Source organism: Haemorhous mexicanus, chromosome 9 (assembly GCF_027477595.1).
Source record: "Haemorhous mexicanus isolate bHaeMex1 chromosome 9, bHaeMex1.pri, whole genome shotgun sequence".
NCBI classification, from domain to species: Eukaryota; Metazoa; Chordata; class Aves; order Passeriformes; family Fringillidae; genus Haemorhous; species Haemorhous mexicanus.
This window is the reverse complement of record NC_082349.1, coordinates 5390243-5416094: the sequence shown is the minus strand read 5'-3', so window position 1 is coordinate 5416094 and position 25852 is coordinate 5390243. Positions and strand designations below refer to the sequence as shown.

The 25852-nt window shown below is 43.7% G+C and overlaps 1 protein-coding gene across 1 annotated transcript in view; it reads right to left on the bottom strand.

The window, feature by feature from the left end:
• The window catches only part of GLIS1 (GLIS family zinc finger 1), a 180739-nt gene extending 159708 nt beyond the window's left edge, over positions 1–21031 (bottom strand). Inside the window, 3 exon segments of the mRNA XM_059853785.1 lie at positions 20128–20511; positions 20740–20772; positions 20775–21031. Coding sequence (XP_059709768.1) covers positions 20128–20511; positions 20740–20772; positions 20775–20961 — 604 coding nt within the window. The 5' untranslated portion in view covers positions 20962–21031.
• Between the last annotated feature and the right edge of the window lie 4821 nt (positions 21032–25852).

Here is a 25852-nt window from a genome sequence, read left to right as displayed (position 1 = left end):
GTGGATTTCTGGATCCCGTCCTATCACTAGCATGACAACATGAAACTCTGAATGGATTTTGCTGAGAGAAGTGAAGCTTAGCAAACAAGACATAGCTTGAACATCAAGGAGAGGGCTGTGAAAGAGCTGAGCATGAGGACAGAAGGGACACAGCATCTCTGTTCTTCATGGTGTGTAAGAACAGACTTGGCAAAGAACTACCAAAAATTGTGTGGTAAAGCATTGATCCTTGTGGGAAAAGAATCTTAGAAACATACAAGGTCTTGGGCTGGAAGGGACCTTGAAGTTCACCTGGTTCCACTATCCCAGGTTGCTCCAAGTCCTGCCCAACCTGGCCTTGGGCACTTCCAGGGATGGGGCAGCCACAGCTTCCCTGGGAACCTGTGCCAGGGCCTCACCACCCTCACAGGGAAGAATTTCTTCCTAATCTCCATCATCTCTTGAGGGATGGTCATCATCCCCAGCCATTTTCACTGGTGACTAGAAGTGCTATTTTTCCAGGAGAACCTGAACCCAGCTTAGAGGGCAGAGCTGTGATGCCCTTACAAAGCTTAGGGGTATGATTACCAGCATAAGACAAAACACAATAATTACCCTTCTGCCTGCCCTTCCCTTTCAGTATCCATTTTACTACTTGAAGATTCCATCTTCCTAAATGTGATCAATTTTTCTACTTTTTATAGGACTGAGAGCTAAGCTGCTTCTTTTCTCCAAAATCACACTTTCCCCCTCCCCACAAACTTCTCTTTCTTTTATTTGCACAAACACTCTGCATCTTTGATCTATATCAATTCTCAACAAAATCATTCCCCTTCTATTCTGCCTCAATACACTGGTTTTTTTTAAGTCTCTGATCTAGTATTCAATCCATCTTTGAAGCTTTTAAAATTCTGCTAAATCTTTTTGGAGGCAAAATACTAATGTAACAACATAATATTACTTTCATGGCTATTTTCTATTCTGTTCTTTTTATTCTCTAACATCTGTTGTTTTGGCTTACACCACATGCATGGGGAAGGAGAGCTGAAATCTCTATAGGGAAACAACTGCATTATGAAAATTTTCACTTCCTAATGGGAGAGAATGCTTATTCTAAAATCTCAGGTAGGGAGGGGTGTTTTAGTGAGCAAGCTGGGGAAAACAAAAATAAATTTAAAAAAAAAAGAAAAAAAGAAAAAACATAATTACCACTGGCTTTGTGGAAAGCAAAAGTGCACTTTAGCTAACAGCTTTTCAAACACAACTCACTCTGATGATATGAGATGCAAGGTCATGCCTTAACTCAAATTAAGTCACACAACACTTCATAAAAGCATTTCCATTCACAGAAAACTGTATTTCTTATACAGTTTTCTTATTTTGCAAGTATTTTTTTGTTTCTACCCTGACAAGTCCGAACAAAAGCAAACCCTAAATGTGTATAATTTGCATTTCTTCCCTGTGGAAGATATTGAAGCAATTTACTCATTGAAATATTTGAATCCTATCACTTTAACACATTTTACAGTACCTCATCTAGCAAAGATAATGCTTTCAGATGAGAAATGAAGAGCTATTAATTTGGCACAAGTCTTTCAGTTACAAGCAGGAGGTAAATACTGCACCACAGCATGAAATTACTTAGCTGTAATAAACACTTATAGGACTTAATTTTTTTCTTGTATTTGCAGTGAACATCACTCCTGCAAATCTAAGCTGATAGAAGCTTTAAGAACTCAAAGCTATCTTCTATTGCAGCAGTTTTTCTGTTCCAGACAAGCAGCTTTAAGGATCCAGGTTAGCACGAATTCAGCCACAAAAGGTTAAAACTCAGCACTGAAAATGCTGCACCAAGCCAGAGTACATCCTCAGATCCATCTGTGTATCTGAAATCAGGAAACATCCCACGTTTGCACCTGTGTAACTGAAAGCAGAATGCAGGTATCTGCTTTCCCTTTAGTCTTGTAAGCCACGGAAACAAATTCAGCCTGTTCCCACTTGCTACATTTACAAAAATCCTCCGATTGCTCTCCACAGGAAATACTTAGAGGATACTCTTAAACTGACATGCAAAATACTACTCGGGGTGATTCCCTACTAATCTGTTACTCAGAACTCTGTGCAAAGCCCCAGGTGTCAAGGTGGGGACAAACAGCCCCATCTGACTGCTGGTGATTCACCCCATTTGCACCCATCTAAGCAGAATTTAGAGCATGTTTACAGAGCAGTTTTTAGCAGTGGCACAGACTGCTTGCACAGATCTGCTGACTGGGAATCCTGAAGAATACAGAATGCACATAGGGCCAACATTACAAGCAGAAAGCCACAAAAGGTCACAAGTTCTTATGCAGAACTGAATAAATTCACTTGAAAGACCAAAAACACAAGGTGGTCAGTGGCTTACAAAGGGAGGAAAAAAAAACAAAAAACAAAAACTCAAACTTTCCAAAGAGCCAGAGCTTATTAATCTTTTTCTGTTCAGCTTCTCAAGTTTTATAACCACATATCTCACTTATAAATACTCAGACTAAGACCAATATGTCTTGTTCCGTGTAAACTCCCCAATCAATGCTGCCTCCTTTTCTATTAATCCACCCTTTAAAATACGTTCTTTTATCAGGTTTTAATGTCTAACATGATTTAATCAAGAACACATGCCTCATAAATATCATCTGTCATGTTCCATTAGTTTCATGTGGAAAAGTACAAGTCAATAAACAAAGGTTGTGCCATAAATCTGCCTTGAACACATTATACCTCAAATAAGAAAATAAAAACATGTGTGTCCTTTGACCTGGATATTCTTAAAATGGAACTTCAGGTATTGTCTTATGCCTTTAAAAATGTCTAAAGCATTCACAATTAATTGCGTACCTAAGCAATTTCAATTTACATAATGTTGATCTGGAGACGGTGATTAAATAAGCACTATGCCTTTAAGGCACCTGTTAAATAACATCACTGCCTCTGGGTTAAAACTGATATCCCGCACTGCACAATGAAAACCAGGCCCCTCCACCATGCAACTGTGCAATAAAACCCCCTCGTAACTCAGAGCAGCCATTGGCTTCAGTTATTAATAGAGAGAGGGGAAGAAAGGAAAAAAAAAGGGAGGGAGAGGAAAGAAAAAAAGCAGCACCTTGTCCTGTGCACTGCATGGAAATGTGGCTGCTGTAAGCACCAGCAAGGCCAGAGGATTCCTGGGAGCCCTCCCCAGCCCCTCCACTCCAGCGTTGGTGGGCAACAGTTTGTCATCAGTTTTCCAATTGTCCAAGCACACAAGTAACATGAGGTACAAAGTTTTGGTATTTACAGCAATGATCAAATGTGATGCTTGGGTCATCTGGGAATTTTTACTTAGGGAAATTCCCAGCCTTTCCAGGGCTGCAGGCAGCAGTTAGTGCTTTCAATCCCTCCTGCTCTTTAAGGCACACAGCAGCTTGTGGCTTTTGGTGTTTTCCACTACTGATCTCAGTTTGTTACAGGCTTTGTGGGTGGCGTGGGAGAGATGCTCCCTGCACTGAGCACCAACTGCCTGCAATAGCCACAAACTGGATTTGACCCTCCACAGGGGTCAAATGCTCCTTCCCCAGTCCCTTGCTCCTAGCACCCAGGGGGCTTTGCCTTGGACACCCTCCCTGCCCGGCCTTCCGCGCTAAAGCGGCACAAACAAGGGCCAGACACTTCACTGGGGTCCCTCATCCATGCCCCAGCACCTTTCTCTGCAGCTCCCACTGAGGTCTAGGGGACTCACTCAAATGTAGCTTTGCCAGAAGCAATCATCTTTTCCTGAGGTCCCACTGACTTCTGTAGGATCTGTAATATGGTGGACAGTTCTGATTCCTGTCTAAAACCTAGGAAATTGGACTGACAACAGCTCTAGGGGCCTTGGGACAGGAAGTCAAATGTTTTCCTCTCATGCACTGTGAAATGTGAGAAACAAGTTCACAACTCAAGAGATCAATTTTGAAGCTTTACAAAGAAAATAAAGAAAACAAAGAATATCTAGGTCTTTTTCCTTAATGTCTACTTTGATCACCCACACACTTACATCCTGCAAGTCCCATTTACCTCTATGTGCAGATGGGCCTATGCTCATGTCCAAAGCAGTGGTGAGTCTGTGAATGCAAGGAAGAGGCTGACAAGGGGGATTCCAGGAGCTTCCTGGCTTTCCCATACTCAGTCGGCCGCACTACCAGAACTGTGGGCCCATACTGAAAGTGCCAATTGCACAGTACCACAAGAGTGACAGCACCCAGAGGAGGGATCACCATCACAGCACCCTGGTGCAGAGCAGCCCTTCACAAGTCAGGGTTTAGAGAACCAGCCCAAATGGCTGGGCAGTGACTCAGCCCTCAGCAGTGTTTCACAGGGCACTCTGGAGTACACAAAGTATTTTAAGTGAGAGGACGCTTCGTGTTCTCAGTGCCAGACACAGAACCAGTGTATGGTAGGCAGTTCCCAAGTGCTTACTCTCAGGCTACATCTAACCTGGCTGAACACCAAGGCCCTTTGCTGGCAAAGGAACAAGTCTCTTCCAAAAACCTACTCTAATTACGGCTGCTCTCAGGGCCCTTATAAACATCAAGTCCCACTTCCCAGCTCTTGTGTTTCCTTTTTCTTCAGTAACAGGATTTTTAAAAGAAAGGCAGTTTTCTGGGTCAGAAGACTCTAGGAGTCTACACATTAGAACAGTTTGATAGGAAAGTCATAATACTTTCAATTCCCTGAGATCTTTTATCTTGCACATCTCAGACAGACTCCAATGGTATCACCTGGCAAGAAGCCAAAAGAGCTCAGCTACTAAACCGGCAAGATAAGATCACTGCTGAGTGGAGGAAGCGCCAAGAAAAATCTCCCACTTTTCCCTGGATTTTCACTCAAACAAATGAGTATGTCACTCTAGTTCCCCACTCAACAAAGTCACAGTGCCTGAATGTTGGCCCCATCCTCCCTCAGCAACAATTAATATAAGTGCAGTGTATTTTCTCTGACTCACTCTCCCACCCCACTGCTCATCTAGTAGGCCTCAACTCCTTGGTGGAACAATAGATTATCACATGGCACAGCTTTCTAGGCAGCTGTCTGCATCACGTGCTGGAACTAACAACAGGAAGAATTCAAAATTAAAACTACAGCACTACTCACAGAAGATGCCTTAAAAGGAGACCCACAGAAAGCAAGAACTGTGTAATATTCAATGCCAGAAGACCAAGCACCAGATCCAGAGAACTGTTTAGGCACTGAATTTCCACAGATGTCAATGGGAGTTAGGTGCTTGAATACTTCTCAACATTGTGCCTTTAGTAATGCAAACTGTAAGGCTTGATTTTGCAGTAGTTCTACAATTCCTACAGATTCTTCTTCACCTCCTTTGAGGGGCAAGTCCTTCAAAGGAGTGTCTAAGAGAGTCACCACACATTTGTCTTTCCTGAAGCAACCACCCAGTTCTCAAAGGAAACAGGCTGTACCTGATAAATGCATGAAAATAAAAAATGAAACACCACCTTTTATGACGTTGTTCAGGTGCTTGCCTTCCTAGGAGCCATTTAATTCCATGAATCTCTGAAGCAGGATCCTGTCTCTACTAATAGCTTGTAGAGTGGCAAGGAAACATCTGACAGTGTTCCAGACAGGTATTGCATTGTAGAATACCTGAGAGACATTAGCTGCTCCTTAAAACTAATAGATTGTTTTCAATTAACACAGGCACCATTGAATTTCACTGGTTCTTAAAACAACATAAAACAAAAACCCCAAGCAAATCCAAAAAAACTACCACATTAACCGAAAAAATGACAGGGTTCTGCAACTGAAAATCTATAAAGAAACTGAACTCAGCACCAAAAGGCGATCACTTGCCTCATTCAGAAATATAAATCAAAGATACCACCCAAAGGAAAGGAGAAGGAAAAAAAGGCCCTTGTGATGACAGTTGAGATTGAAATTAATTTGCCCACTTGCAGAAATTCAGAAAGTGTTTGCTCTTGATTTTTCATCTCCACCACATGGCAGCTGCTTTCTCCCCAGGCACACACTCACACTGTTGTGGGCTGTAGGAGCAAGACAGCCAACACTGGGAATAGACACGTCCCATGGTGGCACAGCAAGGAACAGGCACAGTGGCCACTCCACGGGGTGTGCAGAGCCCTAGGTACACATACAGACTTGTGTCTGGCCCAGGGACTGACAGAGGGGAAGGTGCCACAAATATAAATCTCAGGCCAGGGAGCCAGAGAACTCAGCTGAATTTTAGTCACATGGGTATCTCCCAGTTTCCCTTGGCTGCCTCGATCAACTGTAGCCCGAAGTTGTAAAACCTGCCCACAGCTGCTCTGCTCACCCCCAACCTGATGTTTCACACTGTGACTTTATGCAGGCTTGTTTGGATCTAACAAGGTCCTTATTTTTCTACAATGCAGGAAATAAGGAAACCAGCCATCAATTATTAGAAGCGCAGCAGATCTGAGCCGCGTGGCTGTAAAACAGATTTTTCTTTAATGAAACTGAGCTGGCATTTGCCAGAAATAACAAGTGCCCAAGACCAAAATGTAAATCAAAACTAAAGGAGAGTTTTCAAAACTTTGAATCATTGGTAGCAACAGACAAGCTCAGAAGGAGGTTGGTATGATTTTGGAATGTCTTAAAAATGTGTGACTAATATGACTTCTAAAGACATTATTTGTGAGTTAGTATTTCAGTCTCCCCACAGAAAGAAAACATCATGACCAGAGAGGGCCAAAATGTTTGCTGTAATAACTGTGTTAGTATGTCACTATTGCTGGGCTAGGAAGGAGGCTGAACCTTTGCTTTCATTTCAGAAAACAAAGAAAGGGAAGACATTAATGTTCAAAATCATCAGTGCCTGGTAAGAGACTATCACAACCCTTATCCTTTCCCTACGTGTCCAGGTTTTAAACCCAGGACTAGGTTTTAGCTGGTCTCAGCCCAGGCCCTGGGAGACAACAGGTTCCATCACTCATCTCTGAACAGACTTGTCTCGCCCAGGAGGAGTGGTGCTGTTTGCTGAAGGGAGAGACATAACAAGAGAAGAGAAAGGTGGGTTTGGAGGAAACAGTTGCTAGTGATTCCCTTGCCATAACTACTCTCCAAACTGTGTGACTGTGGTTGTGGCAATGCTCCTCCTTCCCTGTCTGTCCCTACTCTTTGTCACAAAACCCAGAATGAGGGCACAAATTTGGCTCATCTGGATGCCAGGCCCACGGACTGCAATGGAGAAGGCACATGGAGAACTGCAGCACCAGGTCTGGACAAAGGCAATGGCCTGGAATCCAGTCTTTTACGGATTACAAGTGGAAGCCCTTGGCATGGTCCAGCTTGTCCATCTAGTGATTCTGCCACTGAGTGCAACTGTCTGTGGTTGATATTAATAATTTCTTCCAGAGGAACATTCAGTGACTCCCAATACCAGAAGGTTTCTCCTTTACTAAACTGTGCCAGGTTTAATTACCCTTGCAGTCAAAAACCCATCTTCCTTCTTGTTTTATCCTTCTCAGTTTCCAGCCATGGGATACCATTCTGCATTCAAAAGAACCCTCAAGTATCACTTATTTTCTCCCCCACTGCATCTCTGGAACAGACCAGATTCCCTGTAATCTTCCATTAGTCCACAGGTACCACACATGGGTCAGCATATTCCATCTCTTCTCCAAATCTTTTGATTTTTCAAAGCCATTTAAGAAAGTCTGAGCATTAATCGATCTTCCTGCAATCAGAGTGATAATTACAAAAGAATTACATCTCTTCCCTAAGCTTTTTAATAATGTATCATGTCACTTCATACCCTACTAGAAGTGTTATTTTCTCATACCAGTTGGATGTGACACGCCAATCCTTTTCAGTGTCACTGCTTTCCAGAACATACAGCCTCCCACCTATAAAAACAGATTATATCCTCCATGCCACAGTACTGCCTCAATTGCATGACATGAGAAAATACCTGTTGTAAGGTTCCTGATGACTGCTCAAGAAATCCATGTCAAATGCCAGTCACTTCCTGATTTTTATTAAATAAAAATCTTCCCTTAAACTGAAGAAACAAACTTTACTGGTAGTGGCTTTCTATATTCTGTTAGGATTTCAGCAGAAGCTATTCAGTATCACTGGGAAGAAAACCCAAACTTTCAGAGCTGTATACAAAACCCTGTCACTGTACAAAATATTTATATCTGGTGTGCATCTCAATTTCTGTAGAAGTCAGTTTCTATTCCTTTCAAAAGGCAACAATATTGTTTTCTATACCACTGTTTTTCTGCCATCAACAATGAATCTAACAATTCAAAATGCATCCCAGAAGTCTTATCTACCAACACATTCACCTCTGCCAGCCTCACTCTCTTGCTATAAAACAAGAACTAATTTGATGAACTTTAAAAAAAAACCAGCTTCCTTCAGCTGCTCTGTTAATGCAAATTTCTGCCACATTCCATCCCCAGATATAAACAGTTCTAAACTCCACCTGGACCATAAGGATGTAGACACAACCAACAACTGAAGGTCAATAGTGCTGCAGGCCTTCAGTTAATTTTTGTATTTGAAAAACAGGATGCACTGCAAATGAATAATAATTCAATGTGAGCCTAATTCAGTATCAATAAGGCTATTTCCTTCTTCAGAACAATGGCTGGCATTTTCTATCCCCAATAGGCAATCATTTGTTAGCAATGGCATGTCCCCAGAATGCCACAGAACATTTCACAACTGCTTTGCACATAAAATCAATCATTTTCCATGCCCAGTTGTCCCACCACTGGCTCTCCCAACTGGTGTTCTTCGAGCCCTTCACTCAGCCTGGTTTTTATTGCATGCCTTCTCAGTGTTTTCTTGACAAACAAATGAGTGGCCAGAAACACCAATGTAAGACAAGGAAGGATTTGAACTTTGTTCAACAAGTCAAAGAGGATAGAAGCCTGGACTATTACAGCTTGAGAGACCTCTTCTAACTCTCTAGTGCCTAAGCAGTTGAGTGTGAGAATTAAAAATGTCACAGGAAAGACAGCTGGGCCCAGAGAATTACATTCCACAGTAGGATTTCCATCCAGCCCGTCTTTAAACACTCCAGTGATAAACAACTTATGCCATCCTTGGGCACCATATGTCAAAAAATTAGTACAGTCCTAGAAGGTATCTTTCCTACTGTCAGCCCCTGTGGAAGAATAAACCAATCTAGAAGACACAGGAGGTGCTGAAGATCAGGTTCATTTCACAAAATATTTAGCTACCAACAGAGAAAACCTAGAGCCACGCTCAGCTCAAAAAGGATGCAACAGGAGATTTCCTTCTGGAGCAGCAAAACAGGAGCAGCGCCACTGACAGATGTGTCATACACACAAACTGTAACTCTGATCTACAAATCACTCAGTGTAGAAGCTCCTTCCTATATATAACATATTCTGAATCTGAGAGTTGTTCATCAAACTAGCAAATGTTGCAATCAGCAGCCTACACACTGGAACCTGTATTCAATCTCCCAGATTGTTTTTCTCTAGTGGTAGTTAGTGTCATAATTCAATTTTATCTAAATGCTAGCTGGCTATGAGGCTATTTTTCACCAAGTTTTCTCTCAAGTCTTATTATCTGGGATCCAAAATTACCTCCCTGTCTCTTCAGAGTGACTGCTTGCTGCAGAAACATCTACCCCACACATAAAACTTCTTTATCACCTCTGATATTTACTGTTCCTAATTTTCAAATCTTCCAGCAACTTCTCCAGCAGCTAATAAAAAATCTTTTGTTGGCATTAACACTAGCCCTTAGCAAAAAAAGTTCCCCAGGCAGGTTAGTCTCATTTTGAGAAACTCAACCTGGGTACTGCTGAGGCTGCAAGTCTCTGCAACACACCAGTGTTTTCATTCTAACCTGTCAAATAAGCTGCACTTGTAGCCAATGCTATCACACATTTCAGCTCAAAACACTGCTGATGATTAATCATCCCAGTGGTTTGCTCTCATCTTCTAGGTTTTGGTCCCTTTATATAAGTTTTCTATGACTAATCTTGCAGAATATAGCCACTTGTATAAGTATCTATGGAACTGGCAAACATAAAAGCAACAGGTATAAAAGTGCATTTTGACAAAGCAGTTTGAGTACTTATGCCAGCAATCTCTGCCTAATAGCTTCTGACAGGATGCAGTATAAGAGAAAGGAGATCTCATATGAATAATGATTCCAATAAAAGCCAGCCAAATCACCCTGACAGATTTTGAGTATTTACACATTCAGCAGACCAAAAGCTATTTACACCAGTTGCCATGCTTCCACTCATTTAGCCCACAATTCAAATAAGTTACAACCCTTTGTATATACATTTAAAAATAAACTAACAGCACAGTGGCTCAGTAAGGAGGCCAAGAGAGTAGAAGGAAAAGGTCACTAAGACTCAAGGGCAGGGAAAGAGCAAGTGGGCTCTAGGAGTAAATATCCCCTTGAATTTCCTGCATATCCATCCAAATCAGGGAGATGCTGAAATGCATGGGGATCTTTGCTCTGCAAGGAGAACCATCATTGTCTGTAGCTTATCCCCACAAAACTATGACAACTCAGCAAACGTTGAATAACTTAAGAACTCAAAGAAAAGGAATAAAAGCTGATTTGTGGTACGTTGGCAGGAGGAAAAATAAGAAGCAAACTGTTCAGATTAAAAGCGTGAGATGTCTTTTTCTTCTGCCAAGTGAACTGAGTCCATACTTGAGGACAATTTTTTATGCATAAGCCCTCCAGAGCTCAACTCTGCCTCCTTTTTATCCACTCCTGGATTTCAAATGGCATCACTTCAGATTTGCACCAGAGTTAGGGACAACGGGATCAGGCCAGCTCAGTTTCAGTTGAACATAAACCAGCTCTGATAACTTCAAGGAAACTGAACATTACAACAATCAGATATCCAGAAAGAAGGAATTTAGTGTTGCTTTTTCTTGTTCAGCTCCTGGAGACAGTCTCAGCTGCATGCAAAATCTGTTCTGCCATAGTGATGAGGATCTTAGGAACCTTGTAGTAGCCACCTGCACTTCAAAAACCCAGGGACACACGGGCTTTTGTCCATCAGGTGATTTCTGCCTCAAGAACAATGCACCCTAAGAGACTCTGCCATTTGCTGGGAGGCAAGAGCAACCCAGAAAACTGGGGGTTGGGGAGCAGAAATTTTCCTTCCACCAGGTACTTTATTGTAGGCTATGTCAAACACTGATCCCTTAATATAGCCTCCTTTCTCTCACATCAAGCACTACAATAAATGGGAGATTTTGTTCCTCTGCAACAATTCTGCAACTGAGAGCACAATCCAGGTGCCAAGCAGCAACAAGCCCAACTAAAATGCTGTGTTAAAAGCCTTACTCTCCCACAGATAACAAAGATGGATTTTGCACTTTTCATCACTTATGCTCAGAGACTCGCCAACAAGGGCAAACACCAGGACCTTCAGGCAGCCAGGAGAGAAACCCAGTCCATGCACACGCTGTGCAGAGGGGCTGCAGCCACACTCCAGCAAGTGCCACCCGGGGCTGATTCAGCCACATGCTGCAATGCCATGTCCTGCCCCACCACCAGATCAGACCTCAAACAGAGCACAGCCACATCATCCCAACTCTGCACCTGAACTAACAAACTGTCTCTCAGCACAGAAAAAAGCTGGCCCTGAGAGTTTGCCCTTTTTCTGGTTCCAAAACTGGCTTGTAATTCTCTACACCATACTCTGCTATGCTCTCGCTGTAGAAATATCATGACCAGTACACAGCATTGCCCCAAAATGATACAAATAGTACAGTCTAGAACAGAGTTCAAGCACCCTTGTTCTGTTCATCCAAAACATGTATATACTTGGCCATGTTGGCTGCTGGCACAATCCTTCACCACTTTTGCCTGTTTCACATACAATGGCTAATTACACCAGCTTTACACCCATACATGATCTTGAACACAAGAAAAATTGAAGGTGAACATGCTGTGCTAACTGATCTTGGCACCTGAGCTACTGGGCTTCAAGTGCTTGCACCCTTTTTTCTCCAGGAGAGAATTTAACACTTGGATCTTCTGTGTCTCCAAGGAGTATGGAAGAGTTTTCAAAAATATTCAATACTGGCCTCTTCCTGAAGTCCACGCCCAGCAATTCCAACAGGAACAGCAAGGCAAAGCAAGAGTTATGAAACTTTCTGTTAAATCCTTTCTGGGATTTTCCCAGAAAATACTGGGTAATAAAGCAGAAATTTCCTCTTTTATCTGTTCTCACTTTAACACTCTCTTCTCTGTCCAGCACAGATGGGGGTTGGGAGGTAGGCAGGACTTACGTAAGGAACACTAAGTGCTGACGTAGAGTGAAGTGAGTCCTTCTGAAGTTCCTGTCCTATTTAGTCTTCTCTCTTCAGTCACTACAGAGACGTTCCATCCAAGAGCACAACTCGCAGTCATCATGACTGAGCACTCCCTCTCTGTAAAGGATTCAGGTTAAATCAAAGCCAGCTGCTCTAGAGAGGGGCAGGCAGCTAAGAAGTTAAACAAAATAATAATAAAAAATGCAATCTAGAACCTACATAGATAGGAAATCTGCTCTTGTGGTTCAAATAAATAACTCGAAGGTATTTAAGCCTCATGCACAGAAAACAATTTTGTAACTTTTTAAGACATCCTCTTGCATTGTTGTTCTGCCCTAATAACTCTGAAATGTGCTACTCATCTCTCCCAGTTAAATATCCTGTTTCACAAGCCCACTCCTAGATATCTGAAACTGCACAGTATTTCTATCTAGCTTTAGGCATCTAGCATTCCAAAGAATTAATATTTAAACTTATTATAAAGGAATGGGGATTGCGTTAAGCATGTAGTATTTAGCAAAACATTCATACCAATAAACTGCTGTGTTGCTTGTCTGAAGCACATTTATCATCCTTTAAACTCAAAAGAAAGATTATGCTCCAAAACTGACACATGTATCTATTTTCCTTTTAATACAACCATGACTTAGATAGGATTAGAGAGTGGAAGCTATCAAATTTCAATTTTAACAATACACTTAAAATTATATTATCTTTCTTTGCCTAGGGGATTGTTGACTTCAGTATTTAAGTGACTTAACCATAGCAAATTATGAAAAAGCATTGAATCACAGCACTTATTTTAAATAATCCTAGACCCTCTACCCCTTCTAGGGAAGAACCTCATGTTAACATTTTTATACATATTACTGCTCCTATATCTCTTGATTATATATAAATGATTAAAGAAACTTTAACCTGTTGCAAGACATCACTAATTGGTATTTTTCCTCTTACATTAGCCTTTGATTTACACCTCACATACGTTCTCCCAAGCCAGCACATGTAATTTATTTACAGCACTGGAAGGCAGGCAAAATACATCATCTACTGTTATACAACCTTCTACAAGGTATTAAAATACCAGGCCCCTGGAGACAAACTTCATATAGTTCAGCAAGTTCCAAAATAAACCAAACCACCAACCCCCTAAGCACTTAAAACAACAATGGACATCTGTATTAAAAAGTTAGTTTTTTACTGTATTTGATGATGTCGCCTTAGTGTCATTTTCCCCTCTGGCTAATATGCAAACAACATGCAAGAATGAATTTGCTTTCTCCTCATTGTAAAACGACTAACAACTCTATAGCTCTCACAAAGCCCTCTTATCACACACATAAATGCCAGAATTAAGTGTAGTTTATGATGTTTTGCATTCATTTAACCCTTAGAACAAATGTGGTGCCGTAAATTCAATCGCAGCGCTCCTTGCCAATCCTTTCAGCAAGATAACCACATTTACACTCAAACATAATGATGGAGAAGTCAAACATAATTATTAGAGTTAAAGAAAACAGTTGCTTTAAATAAAAAGATCATAAGCACTTTGAGTTGAGATCAACCTTGTAATGCTCAAAACCTTAAAATAACCTAAAATACAGAATTTGGATCAATTTCCTATTGCAGCTCTGGAAATGTCTCATGTGTTTTACAAGCAATCCTCTGCCTACAAATAATCATTAACAATCATTTCATATAGTCAAGCTAATGACTGTAATAAAAAAAAAAAAAGAAGTCCTTGTTCCAGGTAACCAGTGAAGCACAGATTCTCAGAACAGAAAGTTCAGGTTCCAACCAAGATTTCACATACAGGGTGCCAGAAATGTAATAGGAGGGGAAGGAAAAAGGGGAACTCTTTGCCTCTATTCTTCAAAGCCCGTGCAGAAAGGTAGTGCCGCGCTAGTGTGCTCCGATGGTTATCTGAATGGAGGGACCGGCCCTTGCTTTTCTTTACACGCCCCATTTACAGGCAATAAAACGGCCGGAGTGGTTTTAACTGGTCCTTCTATGTCACTGTAACGCTCCCTGCTCCCGGCAGAAGATAACAGCTGTGCCATATTCCCAAACACATACTTTTGCTATTGTTTGCACATTTGTGGGGCAAGATTATGCTGTACCACAGCCAGCGAGCGCTGCCCTTGCTTTGGAACCCTGTATTCCGAGTTACAGCAATGTGCTGGGAAACAGCGTTGGGTGGCTGAGTTAAAAAAGAGCAAACAAACCCCAGACTATTAAAAGCCGTTCAGGCACTGTGAAATGATTACTAGATTGCACGCCTGGTTCAAGCTTGTTGACATACAATGATAGAAATCTGGAGTGCAAAATGGAGTGGCTTACGTCTATTTTCCCTCTCCAATTACCCTGCCATCAACATCTTCAACAGTTCTAAAATCACTAAAGAGCAGAATTTCTAGAATAATGGTAATTATGGTACTGAGCATGAAATTATATTCACAGTACTACCGATTTCTCTCATAATCCATACGTTATTCCACTTCCTAGCTTACAGATGGATTTAATAGAAACTTATTATTTGTTCTACAAGCTTTTCCCTGTACAAGAAAAAGAACTTCTGTAATATTAGGATTGAAATACTGACCCAGCTAAAGTTAGTGGCAAGACTCCTACTGATATTAATAATTTAGGGTAAAATTTTGTCCTTCTTATTCAACAAAAAAACAAACCACTTTACTGCAAGGAAGCAGCACAGTGTCCTAGAACACATGCACTTAAAATCTAGCCATTTCACAAAAAAGAATCTTGTAGCCCTCCCAGAATATAATCTCAAGTATACTGAAGATTCTCAGCATACACTTAACAGTTTATGTGTATATAGGGTTGAACTCTTAAGTTACAAATAATGTATTCAGTTATATCTAAATGATAATTTAGAATGATCTATGTCCAAAACTTTGTAGTTGATGAGACTACTCACAGGAACAGTAATGTACGTACTTAACCACTTGCAAGATGCAGACTTTAATTTTTTTTCTTACTATAAAAGAAAAAATTATATTTTTCTTCTCACTCCACTTAGCCCAGTATATAATAACCTCCATTTTTGTAACATTTTAAGGACAGAACAAGTAATTTCTTATTTTTAACTTTTATTCCTTCAAACAAAACTCAAACCAAATAAAAAATTTTCTTCCAATTATTGGACTTACTTCCTTGTTGAGAGTAACCTGACATTATCTGTTATTCCATATAATTCTGCACAATATTAAAATAGATATAGTTTTTATTCTCTTTAGCTGTAGTTTTTGTCATGAAGAAGAAAAGTGGTTTTTTGCTTTTACAAGTACTGAATGCCTTTATATGACTGGTTGATCATTAGATTTCCTGGTTTGTATTTGCTAAATATTCTCCACTAATGATTCTTAAATTACAATGGATTTAATGATTAGATACAATTAAATTATTTTAAATTAAATCCATGAAAGTCCCATCTTCAAGTCAGTGACTGATTTTGCAACACAAATCATTAGAAGAACTTCCTTCAGCAGCAAGTAACTGAAAGTTATTTGCCTATTCAAGACAAGTAAGCATTATAGGCAGTTTAAGGGAGGAGAGGACAGTCACAATTTATTCCAAATGAATTTATGAACGCATTCTCCAATTTGCAGTTTCTTCTCCTTTCTCCCCTTACAAAACAAAATCAGGCAAAAAAGAGACCATGAAATAAAAATATAGCTCTGTAACTGCACATTCTGTTCAGACCAACCTTTCAATTCCTTTTTGTAGCAGAGTTCAAATGCACCAAGGGAACTAGAGTGAAAATAAGAAATAATTACTACTGCAGCTCTGCCTAAAAGAGAGAGTTTAGAGATCACCATACCAGGAACCTGTCTCTGTCTCCTTATCAGCCCATAACATATTTATCAGCTCTAGGCAGTCACACTTGCTCCAGTGGGATAATTCAGATGAACACAGATAAGGTGTAAGAAAGAAAATGGCAATCAGGCCCAAGACCAGTCAATTTACCTAATAAATCATAAAACTAAAGTATACACTTTTGCTTAAAATCCCAAAGTATAAGCTGTTACTTTCACAAGGACATTCCTGACAACCAAGGAAACAGTCACAGGGGGATTAAATGGCAAGATTTACCCCTCCTTCTCAACAGTAGAAGGAAATTAATACATTTCAATACATTGGTTGTGTGTTTGCTGAAAGCAGCTACAGTTAACAACAAACAAAAAAAAAAATCCAAGCCATTTTCTCCTTGTCTGAATAAAACATACTCTCAACAAGGAAACATCCAACCACTGCAACTCGACCAGCTTATTGTTTTGCCCACTGTAAGTTAATATCTGAAGTGGTTGCTGCAAAGGTCTGGGCCATTTGGATGGTTTCCCAGTGGCACAGCTAACAGGATAAATCTCGTCATTTCTACTGAGTCATGAATTAGGTACACTGAACAAAACTGGAAAAGAATGAAAAGGAGAAGTGTTTCCTGGTAACAACCATAATCAATGTCATTTAGAAACTGAGATATTTGGCATCTTTATAGATTACTCTTTTGTCACCACTAAAGCCTTCCCAAAAGCTTCTTCCCTGTAGACAATAAGTATTTTGCCATGTTACTTTTAAAACTGTAATACCGTAGCATGAAATTCAACAATGTGGAACCAAACCCACCGAATCCCAGGAAAACACTGTAAAATGGACTTCATACCTTATGGTACAGTTAATTCTATGTCAAATGCCTCTAAAAAGCATTGTCTGTATGCAAATACTCTGCCTTGTTACACACAGGGAAATCAATGACCAAGAAAAGCGTGGTGCCTATCACAGCCAGCCACATCAGAAGGGGTTGGCTGGGTGAGAACTGGGCATTTATTTTAAACAGCTCCCAAAAAGAGCAAAATATGAAGCACAATTCCAAAATAGTGTTATTTTCAGCAAACAACCAACAGCTCCATCCTGAAAAGTTTAGACCCAAATGGTCCAATTCCCAGAAATAATCCTCACCACAACCCCTCAAGTTTTTGTTTGGCTCTTCAGAAAGTCCAAAAGACTTGCTCAGGCACAGAAGCATTTTGCAGGATCTTAACTTAAACACTGTGAAGCAGCACAGTAACACCACAGAGACACTGCAACAGCAGGATACTTCTTCCCCATTGTGATTACTTCAAAGCTGCCCTTTTTATTAGGAGAGCAGTGTATCATTTTGATTCATTCTTTTTGGAAAAAAAATTAAAAAGTAAGACTTGTTTAGGAAAAAAAGACCTTACAGGCAACTATAAAAATCAGTTTTGCTCTTGTTAGAGAGCATCTTTTACACTCCCTACTTGCAGCTTTCAACTGTGAATAAACCAAAACCAGGAGGCACATTCTGTAATCTAACCCAGACTGCAGAGGGAATTACTGGGTACATGGCACTCTGGGGCTGGAGAACAGGAGATGCACGGCACGATGGTCTGAAATCAAGCTGTCATCAGTTTCCTTCCCAAAACCTTTCACTGGGTAAATCTGAGTATTTCCCTAACTTCCACATCTTAGCTTTATCTTGGTATATCACATCCACATGCTAGCCCAGTCCTTTATCTTCCTCAGAGACGCAGGGCTGGTGGGAGATGGTTTGCACTACTCCTTGAAAGAGCTGCAGCTCTCCTCTCTGCAGCACAGCCCGCTTTAGATACACTCTGATTTGTGAGCTGGAGCACAGTAGGCACTCCAAAATGCCCCAGTGGACATTAAAGCACTTGCTGACACTGTCCAGGTCAGAAGGAGCAGCACATCGCACACATTTTAAATCAGACTCAGAATTTTACTTTAAATTTTACTTTCCCTAACTTCTCCTGAAAGGGTCTTCTTGGGGGGAAAAAAAAGGTAAAACCAAACCAAACAAAAAACCCCAACAAACAAACAACAGGAAGCCACCCAAAAAACTCAAGTGTTGCCATCTTTGGAAAAATCCAACATTATCCATCAAATCCTCCTGCTCAGTTAAATGAGCCCTCTCCTGCCCATGGACACCTACTTACTCCCATGACTCAAGTCACCCATACTGAAGCAACCACAAGGTAACACCCTGGACAGAAAACATACTAAACAAAACCAGCAACAAAATGCAAAACAGTTTTTTTTCCCCCAGTGGTGAAAATGGGAAATTGATCAGTCAGGAAAGATGAATTAGGAACCTTCTCCCATGCCCACCTACATCTACTGTAAAAGTCTCAAGTGAATGCAAAGTTAAATTCTTCCTCTTTCCCTCCCTACACTCCTGCCCTCTGCAACAACAAGAGGGATATGCATGAAAAGAAGGCTGAACAGCTCAAAGGAAAAAAAAAAATCTTTTAAAAGTATTTCAACAGTTTTCCTGGACAGGGCAATCCATGGGCAGGATTTTAAGCTAGTATGAACCCTGTCAAGTGGCACCAACCTCACCCGTGGGACCACAAGGGACTAACTAGAACAACCCTTGAGTCCCTTCCACAGGCAGCAGTTGCAGCAGCACAATACAAGAGCTTGTAGCTCTCCCTTTATACTACAAGAATCCTCCTTCTCCCCCCTCCAAACAGGAGCCTGTGTAACAGACCTTCATTTCACTCCTGCCAAACATTAACAACCTCTTTTTTTTTTTTAATCAGGAGAGAAGAATTGCAGCATTAACAAACAGAAAAATAAAAAAGGTAATTTATAACCTGCTGCTCCACTCTGTCTGTATTCGGTGGTGATGAACAAACACATGCTAGAGGCTGTAGGACAGACCTAGCACAGATCGAGGTGTTCATTAACATAACTTCGTGGCAACCAAAGGTGCCATCACCCTAGGTAACAAGCTCACAAAAGAAAATGTCACCAGTCCAAGGGCATGCAGCCTACTTCTAATTTTCAAAAGAATGTACAGAACTGGAAAAAATCCCAGTGAGAACAGTCTTACAGCGACAAGATAACTGCACTTACATATCTAAAATAGAGAATGGGAATAGGCTGATAAGAGAAAAAAGAGAATTATCCTTTAACATTACAGAAAACATTGTCTTAATGTTAATAACCTTAGGTGAACATATGTCTCTGCAAGCGACTTTGTAGCATAAAGAAATGCTCCAATTCCCTCTGAGCACATTCAGTGACACCCAAGAGGGATGATTTTAAAACTGAATTTTGATTAACGAATTTCAGCTGAGTGAACCAGTTCTAGCTGAAAAGTGTAATGAACAGATTTTGAGTAGGCAACTCCTAATCCTACCTCAGTGCCACGTCTTTAACGATGGACAGCTGAAAATTAGGCATTTGTTAACTAGCAGAATTTGACCTTTTGGGCACCAGGAGTTCCCAAGTCTGAGGATTCACCGTCTGAATCCAGCATTTGTAACACCTCCGTGAAATACAAACTATAAAATCCAAGCAACCGTGGTGAAACTGCTGAATAAGAACCTGGCATTTATTGTCAGCCAGGCACGCTCACAAACAAACACCCCACACGAACTCTCTGGCGCAGGACAGACCAGCCCAGCCTTCAGCACCAAGCCCAAAACAACCACCTTTGAGACGCGACCACCTGAGCAGCACCGGCTTAGGACAATTGAAGAAAATGCTGGTCTCGAGATTTTTTAAATACTATTTTTTAAATACTGTTGAGAGACACTCAGCTTCACACTGGAAAAGCACAGTCTGGTTTATCCTGTCCCTCCAAGGTGCTCAGGAAAAAAAAGTTTTAAAGCTTGAAGTTAAACAAACAAGTTAGGAAACACACTAAAGACCAGAAAGGGAGGAGGGAGGGGGGGAAAAAAGCTTGTTACGTTTTTATTTGTGTGGTGAATAGGTTTTTGGTGATGGTAGTGTTTAGTTCATGCATTTTCAAACTCACCCTTCACGCTTTGATGTTTCTGCTGCTGGAAATAATCTTTCGAGCCTCTAGCGCATCGCAGCTCCTGCGCCCTGGGCAGAATCGGAATCCTCTCAAATATGCTGGGTCGTTTGGGGATGAAATCTAGCAGAGGTGCTGACATTTCAGGGGGGCTCTGCTGAGGCTCCGTGTGGTCACTGCCGTTAGTGACAGATACTTTAAAGGACATCTGAGGATTCAAGTGGGCTTTACCAGCGCCGGGACGAGTCACCCGCGGCAGATCCTTCTGAGAAGCTCCCTGGCATTTGTCGCTCACCTCGACGCGGGCGCTGCCTTTCTGACCCGCGGCGAGCTCACAGTGCATGTCCGCTTGCGGCTGCTGCTGCCAGGGCCCCCGCCGCTCTCCTGCAGCGAGCGGCACACGGGCTGTCAGCGCGGGCGGCCGCCGCGGACCCGCCGCCTCAGCCCCCGCCTCAGCCCTCTGCCCTCCGTGCCGCCGCCTCCCGCCTCAGCCCCGCGCCGCCAACGGCCGATAACCGCCGCGTGTGAGGCGGCGCAGCCCGCAAACCTCGACCCGCAGCCCGCAGCCCGCTGCCCTCACGCCGCGGCCCCTGCCCGCTGTCTCACACACACCGGCCGGACGGGGGAAGACCCGGGGCGCTCGGACCCCGGCGGCGGCTCGTCCGTGAGGGACGGGGCGGCCGATGCCGCGCGTCGGCTTCCCTCCCTCTCTAGGCAACACTGCCGGGCTGCTCGTAGCCGCTCCCGGGAAGGCGAGCGCGGCCGGCAGGGGCGGGGAGGGGGCCCGGCACACGGGCGGGTTGTTTGGCGGCCGGTGCCTTTCAGCTGAGGCATCCGAACAGCGGCCGCCCCGGCAACCACGGACGCGGTGGCAAAGCGGGTTCGCCACCGCCGGGCTCGCCGCGGCCCCCGAGGGAAGGAAGGAGGGGGGAGAGCCCGGCCGGGCGCGGTGACAGCCGCGCCCCCGCGCTCCTACCTGGGAGGGGCCGCCCGGGGGGACGCGCTGCCCGCCGGCTCCCGCCGCCGCGCCGGGCGCACGGGCTCAGCCCCACTCCCCCGCCGCAGGGCCGGCTGCCAGAGCGCAGGCGGCCCGGGCCATTACCCTGGCGCGGCGGCGGGGCCAGTCGGGGCGGGCAGGGGGAGGGCTGTGCCGCCGGGGCCGCCCCTCGGGGTTTGGCAGCGGGGTACGCCCGCGGGCCCGGTCCGGCTGCGCGTCGAGGAACGGGCCGGGCGGCTGCGGGTACCCCGTGGGCTAAGATCAGCCTGAGAATAGGTGTGCCCTGGGTCCGCACCTTCCTGGTGCCCGCCCGATGGGGAGAGTCCCTGCAGTTGCCCACTTGCCTCCCGAGAGGTCCTTGATTTTCTCTCCCGCGGCTCCGCTGCCATGGGCCGGGACCCTTTCCTTTTGCCCGCGGTCGTCGAGGATCCCTGTGCCTGTCCCAAGGCAGTCTGCTCAGGCGTGCGGCTGCCTCGGCACTACACATCCGCAAGCCAACCCGCCACTGAACAGCTGGCAGTGCCCTATAAACAGCTAGTGTGCAAAAGCCACAGCCACTGCAGCATGTCGCAGCAAAGCAGCAGGAGAGAGCAAAGCCTTGCCAAGGACAGGGGCTGGGAAGCAGGAGATGTGTTGGAGGTGGGTACAACCTGGCCAAGACATGTCTCTGGTGATGCAGTTCCATCCGCATTCAGTGCTTCAGTCTATGGACATGCATCGTTTCCTGCCTGCCCTACAGGTGCAGGAGCTGGCCTGTGCCCACAGAGACAATTAAGCTAGCTCAGAGCAAGCATCACAGCATAGTGACATTTGCACTGGCTCCTCCTGGGCCAGCTTGGGTCTGGAAGCAATCTGGTTGGGTTTATTAGCTTGGGCCTGGTTCCAAGCAAACGCAGGCTGAGCCACGATGTGCAGCTTTGCACCAGAGAGCTGTACTAGCCCACAGGTTTCTGGCTCAGGGATGTCTGCACCCTCCTGCCCTACACGCTGCTGTCAGCACAGGTGCAGCACAGCAGGCCTGTAACACACGAGGACAGCTTGAAGATAGGAGAGACTCAGAGTCAGCCCTGATTTACATGGGTGTAAATCAGACAGACAGCTGGCTGGAAATCCTGCTTGTTCACAGCAAACCTAAAGGAGAGGTTTGGGAGATTTAGCACAAGGAGGAGGGACAGCTACTGAACTGGCATCTTACTACACCCCTCCTGAGGAGAGTCATGCAGCGAGACAAGAGATCTTCATCTTCTTGTAGCACAGATGCTGCACAGAGTGCCTCACTCACAGTTTTATCCAGCCCTTAATAACGTCTGCCACGCTGCAGTGTACAGAGTACAGGAATGGTCAGGACAGCAGGGCATGACTTTTTCTTGGCAAATGCTATGAATGTTGTGGATTTAGTGGGAGGGAAGCAACTCTCAATAAAAGATACAAGATCTTGAGATAGAACAAGTAGTTCTGGGAGAAGCAGTACTAATGACTCTCATTTGCAATGCCTCTCCTCATTCCTCCCTAGTGTGGATGACCTGAGGTCTACCAAGCAGGGAACTTGCCAGCCTTTCCCCTCAATAATAGCAGTAATAGGATCTTTTTTTTCTGTAAGACCACATCTTAAATTGTCAGAAGTTAATAGCTGTCTGTCAAATGTGGTTGAAAATTGGTAAATGTCTTCTGAATATCTTAGTGGGAACAAGAAGCTACAAAAAGGGAGAAAATCCCCACCTTACCTCTATGGGAAACAAAACTGAATATCAACTAGCTGGCACAAATACTGAATTGGATGATAACATCCTAGGGATTTATGAAAACAAAGTAAAAATTTTCAGTGTACATTATGACACCACCTCTTAGTTCTCTGCTAACCTATGCCCCCATTCCCCAGTCGTGTCCATCCATGGGGCCCTCAGGACCAAGCTGTTCTTTATCTTTGATTTGGAAATGCTAAAGGCACCTGGCAGTACTACCACAAGCAGTAATTATTTAAGACAGAAATACACCATGGCGACGGCCTAAACCTCAGTTGACATGAAGAGGCAGTAAAATTTACAGAGGGAAATATTATTCCAGAACACAGTGTAACCAGAGAAATCCCACTGCTTCCAGTGCAGGAAATAAATAGCATTTAGGTGGATCCTGAATGTGGGCTCATCTTGTGCTAATTATTACAGCTATATTGATACATGCTGCCCAAATATCTAGAGGGAGTTTCCTAGAAAACAGGGAGTTTTGGATATATTGTGTACCTTCCTGGACGGATTTTCTTTTGTGGTTAGGGATTTTCCCACTGCAAGAGAGAAGCTCGTTAACCCTCATCACTGCATTCTGTACCTGAGGTCGTGTGTGTCCTGCTCTGAACCGCTGCTGCTTTCTTTTTATCACCAATACCCAGAACTTTCTGCAAAATGCCGGCAGGTGCCGCCACTGGCTCAGCAATCGCCCAGGGCTGGGCTGTTCCATGGACAGGAGCGGGCACGGAGCCTCCTCCATGTGCTGGGCACCCTCTACAAGCCAGGAAAGGTTTAGACTGAAGCAGATCACAGCTCCAAGCTCCAGCACAGAGGGTAAAGGCCCTTCACACCGAAATGGATTTCCCCACGGCAGATCATGTCACAGAAATACAGACCACATAGCTCAAGCTGCAGTCTCCCCCTATTCCTTCCACAGGAAACGAGGCCCCATGGACCCAAACCTGTGCTCACAGCACTGTTTCCTCAGGTTTGAGTAAGGCATTTGGCAACTGCCCTGTCTTTAGTGGCACTGTGCAGCGGGGGATGCCCAGCCCTGGCCCTGAGTGAGAGAAACAGGTGGTGGATGGACATTCAGAGCTGGATGTGTCTGATAGAGACTTGACTCCTAGAGCTGTTGAAAAGCAATGACTCGGTCCCTCTGGCGAGTCCACAGATGTGGAGGAACAAGTGCTGGGAGAAACAAATGCTCCTTGAATAACTGTACTAATGCAAGAGTTAAGTAGTCCTTTTTCTCTTCCTACTGAATCAGAAGACACTTCATGTTTTGGTTCTGGAACAAAGGTCAAGCAAGTGCAATCGTGGCTGCTGAGACTGTTCCATGCCCTGGGTCACCACGACTTTGCTGCATGCACGAGCTGTACAGCACACTCTGATTCACCCAGTGTTGTCACTACATCCATGAGCTAGATGGGTGTCTCCCTTTTTGTGTCCTTGGGAAAACTAGTCACTGGCCTCTCTCCCCCATGACAGCAATAGTCCGCTCTTAGTAAAGTGGGGGGAAGATTTCTCTGTATTAGTCTTCTTGTTCAACGTTCCTGGTTGCCAAGGGCCATGGTTGTTGGTCATGGCATGGCCCACAGTTAGGCCACTTTGCTCTTCTCTCTATTAATGATGTCACCATCAGCAAAGCAAACCTTTCAGTTGAGGCAGACAGGCCATCTTCAGTCCCTGAAGCTAGTCTCTGCTTCATTGAGTCACATATGAAAGGTGGGGTTGCAATCTGGTATAAAATACATCCAGAGGAATGAAACTGCTTGCCTGAATATCCTCTCACTAGGTCAAGTGGGTAGGACACAGGTGCTGAGTAATTAGAGACTTGCCCATCTGCCCTGTCACTCCTAGCTGAAAACAGGTAGTAGTCTAAGGCTTGCTTGGGCCACAGTGAAATTGTACCAGTAAGGAGAAGTTTTAAAAAGTATGATACATTTTCCCTACTGACACCAGCCATGAACAGATCATTGCCATGACAGTGTTTTCAGGGCCTACAGGTGCTTTTGCAGATGCTCAACAACCTCTTGCTCTGAACTGTCCCTGTGCTGGCAGGGGCACAGGCAGACAGTTTCCTGCATGGAGAGCTGGATACACAGGAGGACAGTGAGAAATCATCTGTAACAGGAGGGGAGGAAAGGACACTGCATGAAGGAGACTCCAGTTCACCAAATGCAGCCTTCAAAGCTCTTTACCCTTGTCAGGAAGGGACGGCTGTAACCGGCCGCCGTCACAAACTGGATCTTCGAGAAACTCGGAGCAGCTGAAACCTCCCGCTCCCCCAGCAGCTCTGTGGGAGGAGAGGAATGAGGCAGAACGGATACAGTTAAGGTGAGCTGCACACAGCAAACAAGCAGAGGTGACGTATTAATCTCTAGTTCACATACTGAAGTCATCTATTCCAGGAGGCAACACAACAAGATTTTAAAAGGACACAATTGAAATGGTGAGAACTTTGTGTAACTGCTGCAGTGCAGACAGAGGTGGGAGGTGTTACCATAAGCATTCTCTTAATACTGGGCAAAACAAGCTCTCTGGTGGGAGAATAACAAACTTTATTATAAATAACCTGGTTGCAAAGGATCTGTCAATTTACACACAGCAGTTTATTTACAAAGGCATGCCAAGTCCAGACTTGTTTTTGTTTTAATTTACTGCACCACAGATAGCAAAAGAGAAACAACCAAACAAAAACTGAGCCAAAGGAATTGTCTCTGTGAGTATGCCCGTTACTTAGAGATTGCCCATATCCCTTTAAGGCAGCACAAAGCCCTTCTTTATAGTGGTTTGAAAATGACCTCCTAAATTAAGGCAGCAGGGTCAAACTGACCACACATTATCTAGTGAAGGACTCAACTATTGCCTCATAACTTACAGATTTGTTTATAGTTCTTGTAGTTAGAAAAAAGAAATTCCTCAGATCATGCTGACTTATCTTTTAAAAACAAACCTCTACAATAGCATATTTTGGGAAAAACACATGGTAATCTTGAAT